At 45.6% G+C, this 19,133-nt stretch overlaps 3 protein-coding genes across 3 annotated transcripts; 1 reads left to right on the top strand and 2 right to left on the bottom strand.

The window, feature by feature from the left end:
- Nucleotides 1-5,537: 5,537 nt before the first annotated feature.
- On the bottom strand, nucleotides 5,538-12,365 carry AP1M1 (adaptor related protein complex 1 subunit mu 1). The gene is made up of 12 exons (XM_065748635.1): nucleotides 12,313-12,365; nucleotides 11,598-11,754; nucleotides 11,301-11,368; nucleotides 10,960-11,090; nucleotides 10,625-10,772; nucleotides 10,162-10,288; nucleotides 9,655-9,797; nucleotides 8,721-8,792; nucleotides 8,323-8,481; nucleotides 7,422-7,547; nucleotides 6,838-6,913; nucleotides 5,538-6,239 (listed from the first exon to the last, which is right to left on the bottom strand). The coding sequence occupies exons 1-12, from the start codon at nucleotides 12,352-12,354 to the stop codon at nucleotides 6,217-6,219; spliced, it is 1,272 nt and encodes a 423-aa protein (XP_065604707.1). The 5' UTR covers nucleotides 12,355-12,365; the 3' UTR covers nucleotides 5,538-6,216.
- Nucleotides 12,366-12,918: 553 nt separating this feature from the next.
- Nucleotides 12,919-13,723, bottom strand: FAM32A (family with sequence similarity 32 member A). Its single transcript, XM_065748862.1, has 4 exons — nucleotides 13,612-13,723; nucleotides 13,404-13,542; nucleotides 13,228-13,281; nucleotides 12,919-13,099 (listed from the first exon to the last, which is right to left on the bottom strand). The coding sequence occupies exons 1-4, from the start codon at nucleotides 13,686-13,688 to the stop codon at nucleotides 13,031-13,033; spliced, it is 339 nt and encodes a 112-aa protein (XP_065604934.1). The 5' UTR covers nucleotides 13,689-13,723; the 3' UTR covers nucleotides 12,919-13,030.
- Nucleotides 13,724-14,432: 709 nt separating this feature from the next.
- CIB3 (calcium and integrin binding family member 3) lies at nucleotides 14,433-18,923 on the top strand. The gene is made up of 7 exons (XM_065748653.1): nucleotides 14,433-14,493; nucleotides 14,632-14,768; nucleotides 15,068-15,102; nucleotides 16,319-16,430; nucleotides 16,784-16,931; nucleotides 17,876-18,071; nucleotides 18,533-18,923. The coding sequence occupies exons 2-7, from the start codon at nucleotides 14,718-14,720 to the stop codon at nucleotides 18,552-18,554; spliced, it is 564 nt and encodes a 187-aa protein (XP_065604725.1). The 5' UTR covers nucleotides 14,433-14,493; nucleotides 14,632-14,717; the 3' UTR covers nucleotides 18,555-18,923.
- The last annotated feature ends 210 nt before the right edge of the window (nucleotides 18,924-19,133 follow it).

The raw sequence follows: 19,133 nt of genomic DNA on the forward strand, positions 1-19,133 counted from the left end.
GTCATTCCTCCTTTTCAGTAGTTGCAGTAACTTTGGATCCAAACAGCCATGGCAGCTATGGAAAGAAAACAACAGCACTGCAGCTTTGTCACGTGGACCAAACGAGGTTTGCTACCATCGGAGCAGTGTAATTCTGCACAGCACGTTGATTGCAGCCTGGCCACCTTCCCACTCAGCCCTTCGCAGCCCCGGGAAGCGCTGCTGACTCGGATCTAACACTCGTTGGAGTTATTGGACCTTTTGCTGCTCCTTTCAACGCGGATCGCTCGGAGCAATGAGCGCTCCTTGTTTCAGAGACCAAACAGAACACTTTATCATCCAGAGGAATCTGAAACGGGCTTGGATGGAGCTCAATCCCGCGCCATACAAGTCTGCGAGCGCTCAACGAAAGCTCAACAAGGCCTCCATTTATGTGATTTAGGGCTTTGCTGTTTATTTGCTAAAGGCTTCTTTACAAGCTTTGTATCACCACGTTAATTACTTTAAGTACGTCCATCTGCACTCAAATAATAAAAACATACATATGAACCGTAAGGAAACATCACCCTGAACCGAGCCGGGCAAGAAAAAATCATTCATGCTGCAACTATAGCAACTACTAAAATAGCAAAGCACACTGATTTCTCACATGAACCTGTTCCTAATGTCCAAGAGACACTGTGTGCTGTGTGCCTTATATACCAGCTCCCAAAATATCCGAGTCCTGATAGGATGAGAGCACACTGTCATGTTCTCTCGCCAGGCCAATTACAAAGCTGGAGTTCCTGTGCGGGTAAAGATGTTTCCTGTTGATAACGCAAAAGGACAACACTGTGCCGTGCTGCTAATGTTATCTGGGACCCTGGTGACCTCTCGGAAACTTTAACAATTGTAGAGTTCACAACACGTAGAAGTGCTCTGTCTTGTGCTTTTACTTTAATAATAGGAAAGAAGGAAAATAAACACAGGTCCTGTGGCCGTGCACTTGCTGTTGGTCAGGGGTTGGCTGGGGGCTGTCAGCACAGTGCTCCCACTGCTGCTGAGTGCATCGCTGAGTCCTTCCCTGAACCGATGCAGTGAGGAGGAGGAATTTTACATTTATACCTTTTTTTCTATCAATTTTAAATACACTCCTCTTCCATTTAACAGACTTTTTATTCTAACATTTGAGAATTAAAAAGCAAAAGGAGCTGCTCCCCAGTTTTTCTTCTGGTCTAAGCAACTCTGATGGGTACACCCATAACTCAATGGCTTGAAGGTTCATTATCCCTAATTGATTCCTAATTGATGAATTTAGCCTGGTCTTGTCTGATTTGCACAAACATTTGTCTGTCCTTCACCATCCATGGTGCAACACCAATGCTACCGGAAACAGCCTGACAAATTCTCATTTAAAGGAGAGCTGAACATACGTGAGGTGCACAGAAGATATCTTCTGGCTTCACAAGGACACTGTGTCCTTACGAAGGACAGAATAAAAAAAGAAGAAGAGTCTTTCAGCTAATTACTTTTCAAACCCTACATCTGAGCACCTGGGCATGGCTCCATGCTGGCAGTGCTGCCCCAGCCCCAGCATCCCACCAGGAGGAGCAGCACTGTGCCTCGTGGGGCTGTTTCTGCTGGAAGGAGGCAGAACCCCCTCCACAGTTTCCTTCGAGCAGCGCTTATTCACAGCAAGTCACAGTGGGAGAGGGTGGGAGGCAGAGTTCATTCATTTTTGTAGCATAACATAGAGCAGATTGTGTTTGGATTTCACCAGATATTTGTTGTTTTACGTTTCCTTGCTTTATATTGGAGAAGGGCCTGCAAGAAAACTTTGATCCAAGGTACAAATCCACAGCCAAGATCTGAAGTAAGCTTGCACAACGCTCTGCAGAGCAGGCTGCAGCCAGCACTCTGCTCTGGGAGCCGTGCTCCTCACGCTGCTGCTCAGCTCTCTGAGCTGACATTGGCTGCGGAGGCTTCTGCCATCTGTGTCCACGATATTCTGGACATGAAGTGCAGCACTGCGATGCTACCAACTGCCAGGGAAAGCAATGGGCAGGGAAGACACGGTCAGGCTGGGCTGCAAGCACTGAGCACAGCACCGAAGGCTTCGGTGCAGCCAGCCTGGCAGCAGCTGCAGGGCTGGAGGGGGAAGGCACGCTTCCTTACAGAGCCTGTCCTTAAGAACCCATCAGCCCATTGCTGAGCTTAGGAGCAGGGTAAGGGAACACAGGACACGCGGCCCGAAGGCAACACTAACCCTAACCCACAGCCACACACAGACCAGAGCAGAAACACGTTGCTGCCCGAAGACTTCACCCTGAGCACTGATAGCAGAGCAGGGTGAGTGCAGCGGGGAACCTCCCAGGTGCAGATAGGAGCGTGGCTGACGCAGACTGTGCCTCCACAACCCCTGAGTCAAAGCAACACGCCCCAGCTACAGGAGGAACAAGTTTATCTGAGCATGACCTGCGTAACTCTGCACATTACACAAAATTCATTGGAAAAAGTGTTACGACCATTCATCCTGTAGCACAAACAAAGTTGCTGTATAATTAATTACTGCTGCAATTAAGATCGGTCCCGCTGCCCCGCAGCACTGAGGCCTTCAGCCCTCGTCATGCCACAGCTGCTGCAGTGACAAACAGCAGTGGGAGTCAACCACAGAGAAAACAACAGCAAACGGATTGCAACACTCCGTGTTTGGCACATGGGAGAGGCAGAGGTGCCAAGGTTTAGCCCATTTCTCATCACGGACTCTGAAGTCAGAAAGAAGCAGGTGCAATCTCTTAGCCCGAGACAAACCCACCATGGATAAAGCCCCACTGCCTCTTCACCTGACAGAAGGTTTCGGTGACAAAGCCAGCCCAGATTAGGGGCAGGAAGCACACATAGGGAAGCAGAGAGGCAAAAAGGGCTGGCAGAAAGGAAGGAGGAGCAGCGACGAGTGAAGCAGTGACAGAGCTCCAGCTACAATACCGGGGGGGAACACAGAGCTTTCCCAGCAGTGCTGCTCTGGCCGTCAGGGAGCTACCTCGTGGCTTCTTCCACTACAACAGAACTCAGTTTTCTCTCGGGGTAACCCAGGGAGCAGGAGATGCAGCTCTGCACACGGAGCCGGGGCTGCAGAGCACAGAGGTGGCAGCGATGCTGAGGGTCCACCACGGCCCGCGGCTCCGAGCAGCGCTAAGGGAGAGCCGTCAAACTTCAGAAAATGACAGAAAGCGGCCCGAACAACCCCATCAAACTGCGAGGCGCGTTTTGGTTTCCGTTAAATAGCTCTACCTCCCAACCCAAAGCGCTCACATGAGCGCAGCGCGGCTCGTCCCGCAGTGACCAATGCCGCCTGCCGGCGGCGGCGAAGAACTGAGCACCGAAGCGCAGCAGATCGCTGCCCCCCTCTGTCCCGGGGCATCACACACAGTGCAGTCCGGCAGGGAGTGCTGCTGCTAGAAATGATCGTTTACCGACGGAATGAAGGGCAGAAGAGGCGGTAGTCGCGGCGCTCTGAGCCGACCCATGCGATGGATGGAGCGGGGACGCCTCGTCCTGCTGAGCAAAAACCACGCAGCGCATCGCAGAGCCAACGCTGCGGGGACAGCCGAGCACGGCCGGCCTCGTGCTGGGGACACGCGTTTTCGGAGCCGTTGAAGTTCAGCCCCCCAGCAGTTAAGGGCCAGTCACACAGCGACAAGACCACCCCGAGCTGAAGCTGCAGAGACCTCACCGCGTTGGCTGAGTTATGAATCAGGCCGTTTTGTGCAGCCCCGGCAGACCAAACCATTTACATTTCCCCCACATCAGGCACAGAGCCGAAGCCACCGCGGTAACAAAGTCAGCAGCTGCTCCAAGAACGAAACTCATTTACAGAATAGGAGTTACTCCTCCAACAAAAAGTGAAGTCGGACAGCGTCACGCCTCCATTTCTGCCTCCCCAAGCATGCTGGGACCCCACATCTCAGTAACAAAACTGCTTTTCCTTCCTCATGGCTCTCGTTGCTCCTCTCCCCCTTTCTGCGACAGCAGGTGCTCACGGACACTCTTATGGTGCATCATTTTGCAGAGAACAAAAGCACAGCAAAGTTTTCTCAGTGCTCAGTAAAGCAATCAGGAACTGCTCTGAAGCTCAGTTCCATTTACCTGAGCCTCACTGCTACAGCACCTGAAGGCATGCTGGGGTTAGAGGCTGCACATCACTGCAGGTCAAAGTGGAAAGGAGAAAAGAGGGAGGGACGTGCAATTGATTCAAAGAGGTTTCTTGTCCTTTATTCGTGGACAAGTAGGGCTGATACCTCATCATCAAAGCAGACTCAAACCACTGCAAAATACAAGAAAAGCACCGGTGTGCAGGAGACATCCTTCAGCAGGAAAACAAACGAAGCTTTTGAGTCACATTTTACAGGCAAATAATGACAATAAACAGCATGAAGAAGGGAGCCACCACATGAAGGGATCTGTCAACCAGTTACAGTTTTAATACAAAATGTTTAGTCCAGTCGTAAGCTCAATGGTTCAAATGAAAATGAGCAGTGGAACCAAAACCTTGAACAAGATGATCTGCTTCAACACCAAGCTTGTGGGGGTGACAAAAAAGTCATCCCACTCCAGAAAACGTCCAGGCCTGGCAGCCCCCCCAGCTAAGTGCCATGCTGCTGCCACTGATCCTTCTGCGACACCACAGCAGCTGCACGTCAGGGGAATCAGATCATTTATTGTACTAATCATATATACTGTATACATAGATATATAGTCTACAAGGATTCAGTGGGGACCACATCTTTGCAGCCTTGTGAGAGTCAAGAACCGTCAAGAAAGTAATGTGTGGAACCTGGCACACAGTGCATGCATCACATCCCATGTGAACATCTTCAGCTTTGAAGGGCTTAAATTCAGCATCTGTCTGGAGTGCTAAATTCAAACCAAACCACTCTGAAAATCGCTTAAAATACTGATAGCTGTTAATTCCTTTTCCTGGGATCAAAGTATGTACACCCAAACAAACCTCAGCTTCTGAGAAAAATGGAACAGCATGTAAAAAAAAAATATCTTTCCACGTAACATCCTCACCTGCTGTCCTTTCTGCCAGAAAGTTTAAGAGTAACTGCTTACAAATGGAGGAGACTAAGACAGCGACCTCTTCAGGGGAAATACCGTTAAGCAATTCCAGCAAGTTCCAGCAAAAAAGGATCTGCACTAAATTAACAAGAAGGCAAGCCTGGAGAACAGCAGTGATATTTTCATCAGTTTCTCTGTAAACAATCGTCAAGAACAGGCTGGATTACACCTCTTATCTAGGAAGGGGAATAATAATAATTATAAAGAAAATTATAAAGTCTTCCCACCAGATTTTATGGCCTCTAAAATCAGGTTTTTTTTTCTTTTAGTTAAAGACTTCTACTTTATAGCTTTGTATTTGTATTACAAATAGAAATAAAGGCAAATGCTAGTTAATTGGCGTAGGGTTTTCATACCCAAGGAGTATAACAGGGTTGGAACTCTTCAGTGTGCATCTGAGCTCATGTGAACCGGCATCACCACGCTCCCAGAGATGTTCCCACAGTCACTTTCCACAATCTCTCATTCTCAGACATCTTGGCCTCCAACACACCTCCTGATCTGTATATAAGCCCACAACTTGTTCCACCAGATGAATTGGTTTGACACCACGCAAAGAAGAGCAAAGAGCATTTTTGGACTCCTGATAATTGTAACTCAGATTTTGTAAAACTTCATAAGTTAACACAGAGCTGTGAATGAGTTAAGGCACCCATATGCCTGGAACAAAAACAATAAATACCTTGGGCTAATTACAGCTAACTGTTAAGCAGTCATGTGATTGCACAACCGTGTCCCCGTTTTGTTGGGTAACACTACCAACATCTTTAAAGATCCTAAAATATCAACACTAGAAACTTTGTGAACACAGTGGACAAGGCATTGACAAGACATTCTCAAGGTTCATTCTGTATTCCTGGCTCCTCAAGGTAACGGCTACTACTAATGTAATTAGCATTTAGCAGCAAGATCAGCATGTTCTAAGAATGAAATAAATATTCACACAATCAATACTAATGGTTCAAATGCTCAAACACATTATTGAAAATGGTAAATTTCCCATCTTTCTCTCGCCCAACCCAAGTTTGCAGAGACAAGACCCTTGGCAACAACATTTACAGCTCTCAGTACCACAGAAGCCTCTGCAAACAAATTCTAGGCCTGAAGTTTTGTCATCTGTGGTGCTCACAAGGTGTCTTACTGTGTTCGAAGCTGGTAGTCTGTAAAGGAAAACAAACAATCCAGTTTCAGTACATTGTCTTTCACTAACAGTAGTAAAACAGCTCAGCAAACTGGGACAAAGCAACATGAAAGAAAAGCAGAAATGATCAGATCTTTGTGTAGAACAACCAAGAACACAAGCTTTAAAGCAATTAAGATGATTACAAGCTTCCAAGCCAGAAGAAGCAAAACCAGTTTGAATAGCAAAACGAGTAACAATGAAAAGCAGCAAAAGAGGTTTTTTTCCTTCAACAGATTTGGCAGTTTTTAGCAGACAGCATCTCAGTCAGCCCAAAGCTAGCACAACAATGTGTATGAATCAGTTCTTTTTTAATTCACATTCTTCCCCAGGTTTTAGTGTTTCATAATGAAGGTGGGAGTCAGTGAACAATTGCTGTCCAAATGAACGATCCAAGAAGACAGCTGAGTCAAAAACCAACTAGAAAAAGCAGCAAGCATTAACATCACGTATATAAACTACAGAATTTAATGCTGAAACAACAGTTTGCTCATGTCTTCAATTTGTTGGTGTGTGCTGGAGAAATAAAATACATTAAGACAGAGATTGTTTTAACAGTTCATTGCCTTCCAGTTTACCTCCATTCTGGGTAATGTAACGAACCCATGGGAGAGCTTGGTAGCCACTCTTCTCAATTATCTTCAAGTATCGAACCTGGGAAGAAATAAGTGTTATATCTGAGTCTCCCACAGCAGTCAGCATTGTTTGGTAAAAAAAAAGAAAGAACATAAAATTGGGGGTGGGTGGGTAGTGGTGATCAAAGCATATTTTAAGGTAACAATGAGCAGGAGTTATCTAGATACACAAAACTTTCAGATGTAAGTATAAGGATAAAGCCTTGTCACTTGCATTAAAAGCATGCTCTCCATCTGAAGTAATGCAGCCAGTTCTACCATTCTCCTTACAAGGTTCCCTTAAAGCAGGAAAAATCAGACTTACCTCAGTAATAAACAAAGACTCACAGTACTTCAAAGGGAGGGGAAGGAAGATGTATGTGAACAAGACAGTGACAGCCAGGACAAGTAGGACATAAACAAAAGCCAGAAGACAGCAAACCATGGAACAAAGGAGGTAAGGGAAAGGCAGACAGAGCTACAAAGCTGGACTGCAACAGCTGGCATGCACATAACCTTCTTCAGCACTTCTATTTTCAACTACCAACCTGGATTCCTGAAGTGGTGAAATACGGAATTTCAAATTTGACACTAATGGGAGGTTTCCCTTCCTTATCTTCAGCTTCAACACTTGGAAGTCCAAAGTGAGCTCTCATCAAATATTCTTTTCCACCCTTATCAAAAAAGAACAATTTTTTTTTTCTTGAAGCAAACCAGAAAAGCTTCCAACAATACAAGTGATTTTCTATGCAGAACATCAAATTGCTGAACTGCATTAATCATTTCAGATCTTTTCTAGGGCTTAAAGGAAGCCCTTGCTTTTAGTTAAAAATAGTAGGGGGTTTTGTTTCTTTTGTTGTTTTTAACTGCAGATCAACCTGAGACCAGTTTGAGGCATAGTTCTTTTTCTCCAAGTCCTTTCCTCAAGGAGAACACAGAAGTTTGGTTTTCTTTCTGACCATTTTGATCACATAGCACAAGAGCTGCCCCCTCGCTCCATCAGCACTCTGAAGAGATCATGCTTCTTGGATGGTGCCATGAGCCCTGGTCTGACAAAAACAGCTGCTAAACCCAGGCCAAGGGATTGCACCATCCACAGGCATTGCTCAAAAATCTGTTCTCTAAACTTTGTTCTGAAGTTACCCCAGATAAAAAGATTATAAACAATCTCATCAAGGAAAAATACATTTATGGTGAGGGAGGTCACCTAAGGGCACAGGCTTCCTGCAGGGATGGCCAGTGCCCCATGCCAGGTGGTGCCTGAGAGACATTTGTACTACAGGGTCCTCAGTGATCCCTTCCAGTTGAACTGTTTCATCTCCCACCTTTGGCATGGCTCAGATCTTCAGCCAAAGGAAAGCAGGGTTGTTGGAATTTGCTTTAGGCTGAGGAAAAAACATTAAGTAATTATTGTAATACTGTGTGAGAAGTCAAAAAAAGAGCACTTACTGGAAAAGATTTAATGGACCAGACAATTTCACTGTTCTCTGGAACCCATTTGACACTTCCAACAGTGGTTTTAAACTTTGGCGAGTCCGCATCATTTGGAACTGGAATGTGAATCTCCACGTTGTTGGCAGTTGATCTACGCTTGAACTGACTTTTTGCCTAAAGAAAAGTCAGAAAAATCAACTCTGTAAGCATGTGCACTATGCGTGTAAATTCAGAGCTGTGAGACAATTTCCCTCCAGCACAATCTACTGAGAAACAGCACAACACATCCACTTACAATGAACTCCTTAAAAAGACACAGGTCTCAGTTTGTGTAAAAAGGAATGCACTGCTGGTCAAGCACTGAAAACAAACAGGGTACACAAAGCAGCCATCATTATTTTAGAGCTTCTGACCTTGATCATGTACTCAATACGGCTGTGGGAATGTTTTTCAATCACGGACTCAATCCAGATCAGTGGTTTTACCTGATGGGAAAAGTATTGTACAGCTGTAGATTTTACTTTGGAATGGTCACAAAAATGTCATTTCCTCTAAAACTACACTGAATACATGAATTCCACAGGTAAGCACTGACATACAAGCAAAATGTTGCAAAAATAGGAGGCATGAGGGGAAAAAAAGAAAGTATTGCTCAGATTAGCTCCTATTATCTATATTTGTCAAACACTTTTCTATGCATGGGCAGGCTTTCTTGTTTTCTGTAATTGTTGCTTTTTTTTCCCCAGAGATTAAACTACAACCCTAAAAAAAACAATGAAAGTTTTCTTTCCCTTAAAGAAAAGTTTTCTTTCCCTTAAAAGAAAAACACAACTAAATTCATGTGGGAACCTAAGGACTTTTCATTCATTGTCTCCTGTCATAGTTGACAATTATAGATTCCCTCCACATTGAGGATTTCCTTCTCTAAAGGAATGTTAACATACACAGCAGTTGATACCTTGAGGATCTAGGAGTACACTATGCAAAAACATACTCTAAGAAATATTCAGATGACAAATTAATGCTGTCAAGAACAATAAATTGCCACACAAATTTCACTGTGTGGTTAGCTTAAAAAATCAACTGATTAGTGCTCTGGAAATAATTTCAGTAGTAGCTGAAAAGACAGAGACTTGCAGCCAAGTTATTTCTAAACTCATCCTTACTTCCTCCCAAAAGAGTGAACACAAAGCTGTGCTATTAATGGTTGATTTCACAACTACTGTGCTGCCCATACTTAAAGAGAAAACAGAACACGTTCAGGGAAAGCCACGAGCAAGTTTACCTACAGACTGAATCATTCTCATAAAAACTGCTGTTATTCCAGACCCAAACATGCAGACTTACGTGGGTATTGAGGCGGTAGGACATGAGCTCGAACTCCCCGTCAGGAGGAATGAAGGAGATGGTTCTGTCGTTCTCAAAGCGAGAGAGACGGACGCACTGGTGAAACTTGACATCTTCCAGTTCTACTGATTTACTTTTGCCACCTGTCAGAAAACACACACACCAAGATTTCCAATCACTGCTCCCGTTACATCTGGAGTGACACCACAGTGTTACGCAGCAAAGCAGATGTCTGCTGGTATCCTCCCTGCCTTGGTTTAACCCAGTAGCTCTTCCATGACTTCAAAAGTCCCATCAGAAGAGGCAATGAAGAGGCAGTGAAGCCCAGATGGTTACCAGGCTCACCGTGGTATTCCATCTCCTCTTGGTACTGGCACACAAGACCCAGTATGGTTTTCTACATTGACAAAAACAGTATTTTTATCGTAGAATAAACCTTTTCACTTGAACCTCACCTAAGGACACAGAATACCCTTCACAATTACCAACTATCACTGAAATACTCACGGCCTGTGTTATCAAAGAGGACTTTGTCATTTAAACCGAGGCGGAGCTCTGGCATTCCTGAGAGAAACACTCTCATTTTAATGGATCCAACTATTTCACTCCGTAATACATTTCCATTGGCACTGACCTGAAGGGCAACAAAAAGAAAGACAAAGATTGCTCTGACATGATACGACATGAGATCAAGCAGCAATCCCACTGCAATAGACTGAAGAAAGGACACATCAGAAACCAGCTGTGGGATTGCTGGGCACAGAGCACAAATTCCAGTTTAGTATTATTTATCTGCGTATATCTAGTATTATTACAGACTGTCAGTCCTAATAACAAAGTGTTCTGAGCATCCCCTTGCACTAATCAGTTAGGCTGATTTTTTATTGCATCCCTGTAGGTCTTCAGACAGCAAGTTCTTCTCAAGACCTCCTACCTATTCTCATTAAAAGTTCAAGTACAAGGTACCCACCAACAGGTTAACAGACTCAATAACATCCAGGAACACTTCATTCTTCCTGTATTTTATCCCTTCTGATCTCCACGAAACAGCATTTGTAACAGTGGCAGGTGGACGTGGAGCTCCAGTTTCAAGTTTGTGACCTTCCTGAGTGATGTACCTTTATAACCACATAACGAAAACCACAAATTATATTCTGAAACATTTCAAGAGTCTTTTGTATCAGAGTCACATCAGCAATTGAATAATTTGATAACTAGAGGAAGCCAAAACATTTGTTTGCACATAGAATCTGTAAGACTTTCCCAAGGACTTTGCCACTGTAAGCAACAGAGACAGATACTCACTCTTGTAAGATTTTACTATCAGTGGTTTGTGGGTAACCGAAATCCATAAGCTCATCTAACAACTCATAAATAATAACAAAATTATCTCTAATGCTCTCCTCTTCCAATTCCTTGAAATATTCAGAAAAAACCTGAAACAACAAAAATACAGAGGGAGGGGAAAAAAAAAGGTATCAGCTGAGGAACTGCAGCACATTCTGACTGTATTCCTGTAACTAAGAATGCTTTGGATAAAAAGAGAAAAAAAAATCACCAAAACCAAACCTAGTGAAAGCTCTGTACATTTTTATTAGACCACAGTGAAAAACGGATGAGAGTTGCATCTGAAATTTCCAACTCACCTGAACTACTTTATATAAAAATGAAAACACCAGTGATACACAAGCATTCTTCTTAGAAGTTGCAACAACTGATATTGGATGTTCAGGAATGTTCATTCAAAGTCGTTGTGAAATGAAACAAAATAATAATGAGTGTGATTTTAAAGCACTGCAAAAGGGGCAGCCTGATCTGGTGGCTGGCACCCTGGCCAAGGCTGCAGGGTTGGAACTGAATGATCTTTGAGCTCCTTTCAACCCAAATCTTTCTATGCTTCAAGCAGCAATTCATAGGCAAGCTGTCTGCAGTACAAAGGATACGATAGAGGTTGTTATGTTTGATCCACATGAAACGAACTCCTCCATGTGCTAGAATAGGAGAAAGTGTTCCCTCCTCTTCCTTTTCCATAAGGATTGGCATGAAATGCTCCACTTCTGACATGTCCACATCTCCACGGTAATTTCGACAGATGAGAACCTACGGAAAGAACAATTCCTTACATTTCTCTTTTGAGAGATGATGTTACCATGCAAGACCAACACAGGAAATATTTACAGCGCCTCTTTAAGTGAAATCCCAACGAGCAAGCTTCAGTCTGGGGTCTATGCATACTGTAATGCAAACCACAGCACAAACACACTTTACGATTTGAACGCAAATCCCACATCTCCAACGTATGCAGCCGTATCTCCTAGCGTTACTCCTCACACGCAGCCGCACACACCCGGGTAACAACTAAGATGGAAAAACACATCGCTCCCCCGGGACGAACCGCCTCCCGTCAGGGCGGAGATGGACTACCCGAACGGCGACGCCGCGCAGGCAGCGCCGCTCCGGACTTTTCAGCACCTGAACCGCGGGTGGGACCGCCCGCAGCTCGACGGGCCCGAACGGCAACGGGAAGCGGCGGCCGCAGGGCAGCGAGGCCGGGGCAGCCGCACCGCGCCGGGCCCCTCGGAGCCCAGCTCGGAGCCCAGGGCTCAGCCCGACGCTCCCGGCAGCGCGGGGCGGGGGGGACGCGCGGCGCGGCCTCACCTTCCCCTTCAGGTCCAGCACGTACACGGCGCTGGCCGACATCGCGCCCGACCGCGGCCACTTCCGCTTCCGCCCCGGCACTTCCGGCGCGGGGCGGCGCGCGCCGTGATCCATCCGCCGCGTGCGGCGTTAAAGAGTCCGCGAAGGGGGGGGGGCACAAATCAGCGGCACCGGAGGGAGAGCGCTTGGGTGTAAGAACGTGTGAGGGGTTGGGATGGGAGGGAGAGCTGTAAACACTCACACTGCACGCTGCCCTCCCTGCCCACGCAAAGGAGCACCGAAACAACGGAGGAAAGCAGAGCTTTAATAAGTTCTGTCAAAGATACACGGATTTTAGAATACAGCAGACACCGCTCCCCATAGCTCTGAACCACTTTAGATAGAAATAACACAGTTCTGCAACCTGTGAGAGCAGATACAGTGTAATACTGCCAAAGACTTCTACTTAGAACTGCTGGGAAAGGAGGAGTAAAGGACACCTTCCTGTCCCCTCAGAGCAATTGGGTTTGAGAACTACAAAATACCCCTCTGCGCTTCCATAAGTCACTAGCCAAGGAGAGACTTTGTTCAATATTTTGAAACTGAAATGAGACAGAAGAAGGTGATAAATGCTCAGAAGATATATTAAATATTCAGTATCAAGCACGCAGAGATTCACACGGCAGCCCCGTCCGACACAAGCAGAACTCCTGACCCAAGGCCCTGAAACGCCATGCGTTCACTTGGTCCAGCTGACTTTGGGAATGTCGTAATGCTCCGTCAGAGTATCCAAGTGTCTGTTGAAGTCCTGCGGGGAGAAAACAAACGAAGCAGTCGGTGCTGGGAGCAGACAGCACTGCACTGCCCAACACACAGCACTGCACCGCCCCGGGGAGCTGATAACACCGCAGAGCTGAGCACGGCAGCTGGGCTCACCTCTACTCTCTGCTTGTGGGTTTTCGAGGCCTTCTTCAGGATCCTCTCCATTTGCTGGAGGAGAAGCAGAGCACGGTTATTCGCGGAGCTCCGACCGCTCGGGGGCGGCTCTGGAGGGGGCGGCGCGGGGTTCCCATCCCCACGCGGGGTCACGGGCCCGGGCAGGGCCGCCCTACCCGCTTCTCCTGCATCTTCTCGTAGGCCACTTGTGCCGGGGTCCGCTTATCCAGGCCGCGCTTCTTCTCCTCTTCCTGCTTCTTGCTGCTCACGATCTGCTCCAGGATCTGGGCCTTATCCTTCGCTTTCTTCTTCTTCCTGCGGACGGACGCGGGTCAGCCCCCGGCCCCGGCCCGGCTCCCGGTTCCCCCCCGCCCCGCCGCTCACCGCTTGCCGGGCCCCAGCCCCGCGCCGCCGCCCTTCAGCCGCAGCGGACCGCGCTGCACCGCCTCGTAGTCCGCCATCCCTCGGCCGCCGTGCGACACAGCGCCCCCTGGCGGCAGCGCGGCGCGGGAGGACACCGTTACCATGGCAACGTCCGTAAAAACCGCCACGGCCCCATCCCACACCCGGCCCCATCCCGCATCTCGGCCCCATCCCACACCCGGCCCCATCCCACATCTCAGCCCCATCCCACATCTCAGCCCCATCCCGCACCCGGCCCCATCCCACATCTCGGCCCCATCCCACATCTCAACCCCATCCCGCATCTCGGCCCCATCCCGCTCTGTTCTGCACCAAACAGATCAAATCGGAATCGCTGCTGGCAGTTTTGAGGCGCAGGGTGAGTGAAGCTGTGCGTCCTGCTGCTGCACTGCTCTCAGTTCTTCCCTCTTCCCTTTTGTTTCGCGTTTAATGTCACAGTTCTGCTTTTATGTATAAACAATACATTCTCTCGTGTTTCAGTGTAAAAGCCATGTATGAACCTACATACGTATGCTTGGCACACTCGTAGCCATTAACAGTGATAATGTGTGATAACAGAGGAATAAAGGGGTTGAGAGGACTTGAGTGATATTGCCTCAAGTAAAGCCAACACTGTCCTTAGTGGGCAGTGCACAGTGTGCACTGTAGAGAAAAATGAGCCAGAAAAGATCAGAGGTCACTACTGCTGTGACTGACTCCTGAAGAAGAAGGGCAATACCACGAGGAGCAATGAAAAGGTGCAGTCTGTGTGCAGCCTGCCTGCTGCTTCGAAGGAGCAGTCGTGCAGCTATTAATCGTGTGGCTAAATGCTGTAACGTGAGCTGCTGTGCACACAGGAGACAGGTGAGTGATGCTGGATAAGAGCCGTGAGCAGCCAGACCAGAGATTTGATGAAGTGCTCCTATTATGGCTCTTTGCAGCCCGTGGGATGGGGACGCTGGTTACTTGATCCCCTGCTTTACCTGAACCTCATTGTTGCAGCTTTTAATATCTGAATATCCAGGCCTCCTATAAAGGTGACTTTGAGGAAAGAATGATAGGACAAGAATCAGCATTCAGAGCTGGAAATGGGCAACAAGCAAACCATTTTCACTCCAGAGCAACTGGATGCCTATCAGGTACAAAACAAACTGATGAGCATTTAGACAGCACTGAATAACGGCTGTTGATGTCGCTGTTTTTTTAAACAAACTCTTTAAAAATTGCTAAGTAAGAGCATCGAATTACAGTGAAGATTTTAGTGAGATGTTTGGATTCCTATATCAAGAAAGGTTATGAAGTACTCCTAAGGATGTGCTGAAAAAGGAAGAGCGTTAATGGTTGACCACAGTGTCATTCTATTTGAGCCACTGCAGTGGAAAAGTCAGGGCCAATGTGTGCTAAATGCTGCCATTACATGTGATGTCTTATTTCACAGGACTGCACATTCTTTACAAGGAAAGAAATTCTGAGGTGAGTCTTGTATGTTTGGTGCATAAAATATGGAGATTGCTACAAAACAGATTATGTAAACTATGAAGTGCATTTAAAAATAGTTTTAAAAGGCATTTATACAAAATTTAAGTCATACACTGTCCAATGTATGGACAATATATTGGACAATCTGAGCTTTTTTTATGAACAAAAACTACCTATGCAGTCTATCATAAATTCAGACAGTGTTTTACATTACCTGTGAAGGTAACAGTCTCTGTACCACAGATGTAATAGGGCATGTTTTAGTGCATACTTTGCTGCTGCCATCCCTGTTCCCCCCGCTTCATTTTAGGACAAGTGCTTCAGAGCATGCTGTTGTACTCTGGGACATGTTGCGTGTTCTAAGAAATCATTAATGATTGTAGCAGGTTTTATTCACATTTCCTTCATGTAGATAATTAGCAGTGGTCACTCTGAGGTGCATTCTTCTCAAAGCCTTTGTGAACTTCATCAAATAATTTAATCTCTGGCCAAGGGGTCTGCCAGAGGCAGGTTTGGTGTTCTGCTCCTATGGGACTAAGACTTTTCACTGGAAATAACTCTTCAGTTTCTGCACCTCTCCAGTGGTCATCATTACCATTAGCATTACTTGCTAATTTCTCTGAAGCGTGGTGCATGAATGACACTTTTGTACTGAAAATCTCCCTCTAGAGCCTTGATATCGACATACAGGTTCAATATTGAAGAAAATATGGAAGATTTTGTAATAACTGAAATCTAGATCTGTCTTGTAGTAATCAGAGGCCACTGCAATAACTGTCTCATGAACAAGACATTTATTATTGATAAGAATCCCTTTTAAAATTCTCTCCTATTGTTCCGTTGATAACAGCTACGAATGGGATCCTCACACACACAAAGGGATGAAGAAAACAGCAAGCTGACAAAGTACAAATACATTCAGATAGACTGTGCATACAGTCTGCCTCCTGGGCCTGACTTCTATGGAAGAAATAGAGATATTTGTGGTGAATAAAAACCTGTTAGAGTTGTTCTGAAAGCACGAGGGCTTTGTTTTCATCACCAGTTATACCAGGTTGCTTGTGTAGCGTCTCTTCCACTAATGTCAAGTGCAGAGTATAATAAACGTTTAGGGACTGATACCATCCTTCTGGTCAAGGATGCAGAGCATGAAGAATAGAGAGAGGTCTGAACAACTTGTTCCCTAAGTGAGCCCTTCTTTGTGTTGCAGGCTGTTCTTCAGGTACCGGGACCTGGCCCCGCAGTTGGTCCCGCTCGACTACACCGCCAACCCCAGCGTGGCTCTTCCCTACGAGCTCATTGTCAGCATGCCAGAGCTGAAGGTACAGAGCACGGAGCACGACGAGAGTCGAGTGACACATTTCATTTTAATCTACCCTTTCTTAATAATTCATCCAGTACTAATTACTGAGGGGATGAAATACAAATAAATTTTGCCTGCTAAAGTCAAGCCTCTCTGGAAACTTCTAATCAATTCCTGAAAACACCCTGCACAAAGGTTAAAGAAGGCTGCAGCTGTGCCTCGTAGATTAGACAAGAACATAATAGCAGAAGGAGGAGTATCTGACTGACAAAAAGAGGTTACAACAGAAATTACTGTGCACCAGTTTTCTTATCTGCACTGAAATAAATGCTGGTAAAGATGACCTTCCCCCGGTGCTGTTCTGTTTCCCAGGACAATCCGTTCCGCCAGCGGATAGCAGAGGTCTTCTCAGAGAGTGGAGATGGCAACATGACTTTAGATGATTTTCTGGACATGTTTTCTGTGCTGAGTGAGATGGCTCCCAGAGACCTAAAAGCTTATTATGCTTTTAAAATTTATGGTGAGTGACACAAAGAAACAACAACAAAAAAGGCAAATGTTGAGGAAAAGCTGTAGCTGATGTAGGAATGCCAAATAATCCATCTTGTGACTGCAGTGGTTTCTAGTTAGGTATGTTTTTAATACAGCATTTCTGTCTGTGTTACGTTTGAATGCCCACTCTTCCTCCTAGAAACTTCTGGTCCTTATTATCCTATTGTCTCTCATTTATTTGGGATTAGGATTTACTAAAATATTTACAACCCGAGAATATCTGCAGTTTTCAAGAACAGATAAAACATTTAAGAAACAGTTCTGCCTGAGAAGCTGCTTTAAAAAGTGTAAGGGAAGGGACCTGGCTGCCCGTGGAGCAGAGGGGTTGTGGCTGAGTTTGTGTGTGTGTGGGAGTGTACTCCTCCAGCAGTTTTCTCCAAGGGCAAGGTGGTTTTGTTTTGTTTTGTCTTTCCCCACAGTGCAATTTTTTGTTATTTTCCTCATGACCAGCCAAGGCCAAACACCGTAACAGACAACTCCCCAACCATCACCCCCCACCCCAAAAAAAAACCAAACCAACAACCCTAAACTAAAAGAAAAAAGCCACTAACTAACAAACATTTTTTCCAATTACATGGTTCAGCACAACCCTTAATGAGCCCCCACTGCAGCTGGACAGCCATCACCTGCCCTTAACTTCCTGCTGTGCAATGATTTAGTTATGACTTGATTATGATTTACCACTGCACTGCTCATGATTGTTACCTTAGGTACGACGGGGAGACACAAAACTGAGATCTTTATTTTGTTATTACATCTCTGCACAAACACACATCGCTTCCTTTCTCATTTGAAAGTTCCACTACAATAAATGTGTTACTAGCCTGGAAACCAAACCCTTCCCTTTAGGTCTTGGCATTCAGCCACATGAAGTACTATTTCTTCTCACTTTGAATTCTTTCTGTTCGACAGATTTTAACAATGATGATTACATATGCAAATCAGACTTGGAGAAAACTGTCAACAAATTAACCCGCAATGAACTCACCCCGGAGGAGGTCAGCCTTGCATGTGATAAGGTGATTTATGAAGCTGATCTGGACAACGACGGCAAGCTGTCTTTGGAAGACTTCCAGCACATGATAATTCGAGCTCCAGATTTCCTCAGGTAATATTTGATTTTAGTTTATAACACCAAATTGCTCTCTTGGGAGCTGTGAAAAGCACGGTGTGCTCAGCAGTGGCAGATTCCCACCCCCCCCAGCAGTTCTAGTAGAGATGCCCACCACAAAGACTGAAAAAGCACATGAGAAAGCACGAAGGCTTGTATGTCACTATTGCTTCCTGAACCTCCTTTATCTTTACATGATCAATTAATATCAGCACTCAGTCTCCATTGGTAAGTATCCGAGATTAGCTTGTTGAACACGTGACATAGTCCAAGTGTGGTTTCTGATGCATGTCTCACATCAAAGAACATCCCAAATCTTCCACTTACTGTAACAATTCTTTGCAAGCGATCTGAATAATAGCTCCCAACTTAAACTACAGTTTTAGGATTAATTATAACGAATCCCTTTGAATGGAGTAAAGTGATATGTAAGTGATCGTTGCTTCCTTTTTTAACAGCACATTTCACATTCGAATCTGAACCTAACAAAACAGAAAGATGAAAGTGCTTCTTGAACCATTTCTGGAAACGGAAGCTGGCAGTGAATTCTCTTCTTCACCTCTTTAAAAGGATCAGTCCACCTGTACCCAATTTTCCCTGTGATTTCACAAAGGTGTGTTTCTATAAAACTGCCTATTCCCACCTCCCTTCCCTCACGAGAGCAGTGATACAGAAGAAGAAAATAATTAAATGCAAGTACCACCAGGCATGGAGTTGTATGAAATTAGAGCTTCTTAAAACAAAGACCCTACAAAAATACCCTATAGCCATTATAAAACCCATGTTGTTACAGACTCACCCTATACCCAGGAATCCCTACACTGTTCCTACTGAACAACTCCTTGCCCCTGAGACAAAGCTAGCTCTAGGTTTAGGAAAACACGTTGCTGCTTACAGAACTTGGTTTTCCTTAGAAAACACACACTGAGAACATGCTCAGCTCAAGTTCTGAGGACCCGAGAATGCCATCTACTGCAAAAATAGTTTCAAAAACATGATCGTTAATTCACCAGTCTTAATAAATGGTTCAGGGAATCAGGTGGCTCAAATGTTCCTAAG

The sequence above is a fragment of the Cyrtonyx montezumae genome, unplaced genomic scaffold, assembly GCF_038088225.1.
Source record: "Cyrtonyx montezumae isolate F1298 unplaced genomic scaffold, pur_monq_1.0 scaffold_51, whole genome shotgun sequence".
Lineage (NCBI taxonomy): Eukaryota > Metazoa > Chordata > Aves > Galliformes > Odontophoridae > Cyrtonyx > Cyrtonyx montezumae.

Excerpts from the sequence above, each read along its gene's own strand:
- AP1M1 (XM_065748635.1), bottom strand. The coding sequence starts at position 12,354 with ATGTCGGCCAGCGCCGTGTACGTGCTGGACCTGAAGGGGAAG. Across the intron at positions 9,798-10,161 it reads CCTCTTTGATAACACAGGCC|GTGGCAAAAGTAAATCAGTA; the intron begins GTGAGTATTTCA and ends GTTTTCTGACAG. Across the intron at positions 8,793-9,654 it reads CCTACCGCCTCAATACCCAC|GTAAAACCACTGATCTGGAT; the intron begins GTAAGTCTGCAT and ends TTTTCCCATCAG.
- FAM32A (XM_065748862.1), bottom strand. The coding sequence starts at position 13,688 with ATGGCGGACTACGAGGCGGTGCAGCGCGGTCCGCTGCGGCTGAAGGGC. Across the intron at positions 13,282-13,403 it reads AGAAGATGCAGGAGAAGCGG|CAAATGGAGAGGATCCTGAA; the intron begins GTAGGGCGGCCC and ends CTTCTCCTCCAG. Across the intron at positions 13,100-13,227 it reads CCCACAAGCAGAGAGTAGAG|GACTTCAACAGACACTTGGA; the intron begins GTGAGCCCAGCT and ends TTCTCCCCGCAG.
- CIB3 (XM_065748653.1), top strand. The coding sequence starts at position 14,718 with ATGGGCAACAAGCAAACCATTTTCACTCCAGAGCAACTGGATGCCTAT. Across the intron at positions 16,431-16,783 it reads TCAGCATGCCAGAGCTGAAG|GACAATCCGTTCCGCCAGCG; the intron begins GTACAGAGCACG and ends TCTGTTTCCCAG. Across the intron at positions 18,072-18,532 it reads CGAGCTCCAGATTTCCTCAG|CACATTTCACATTCGAATCT; the intron begins GTAATATTTGAT and ends CTTTTTTAACAG.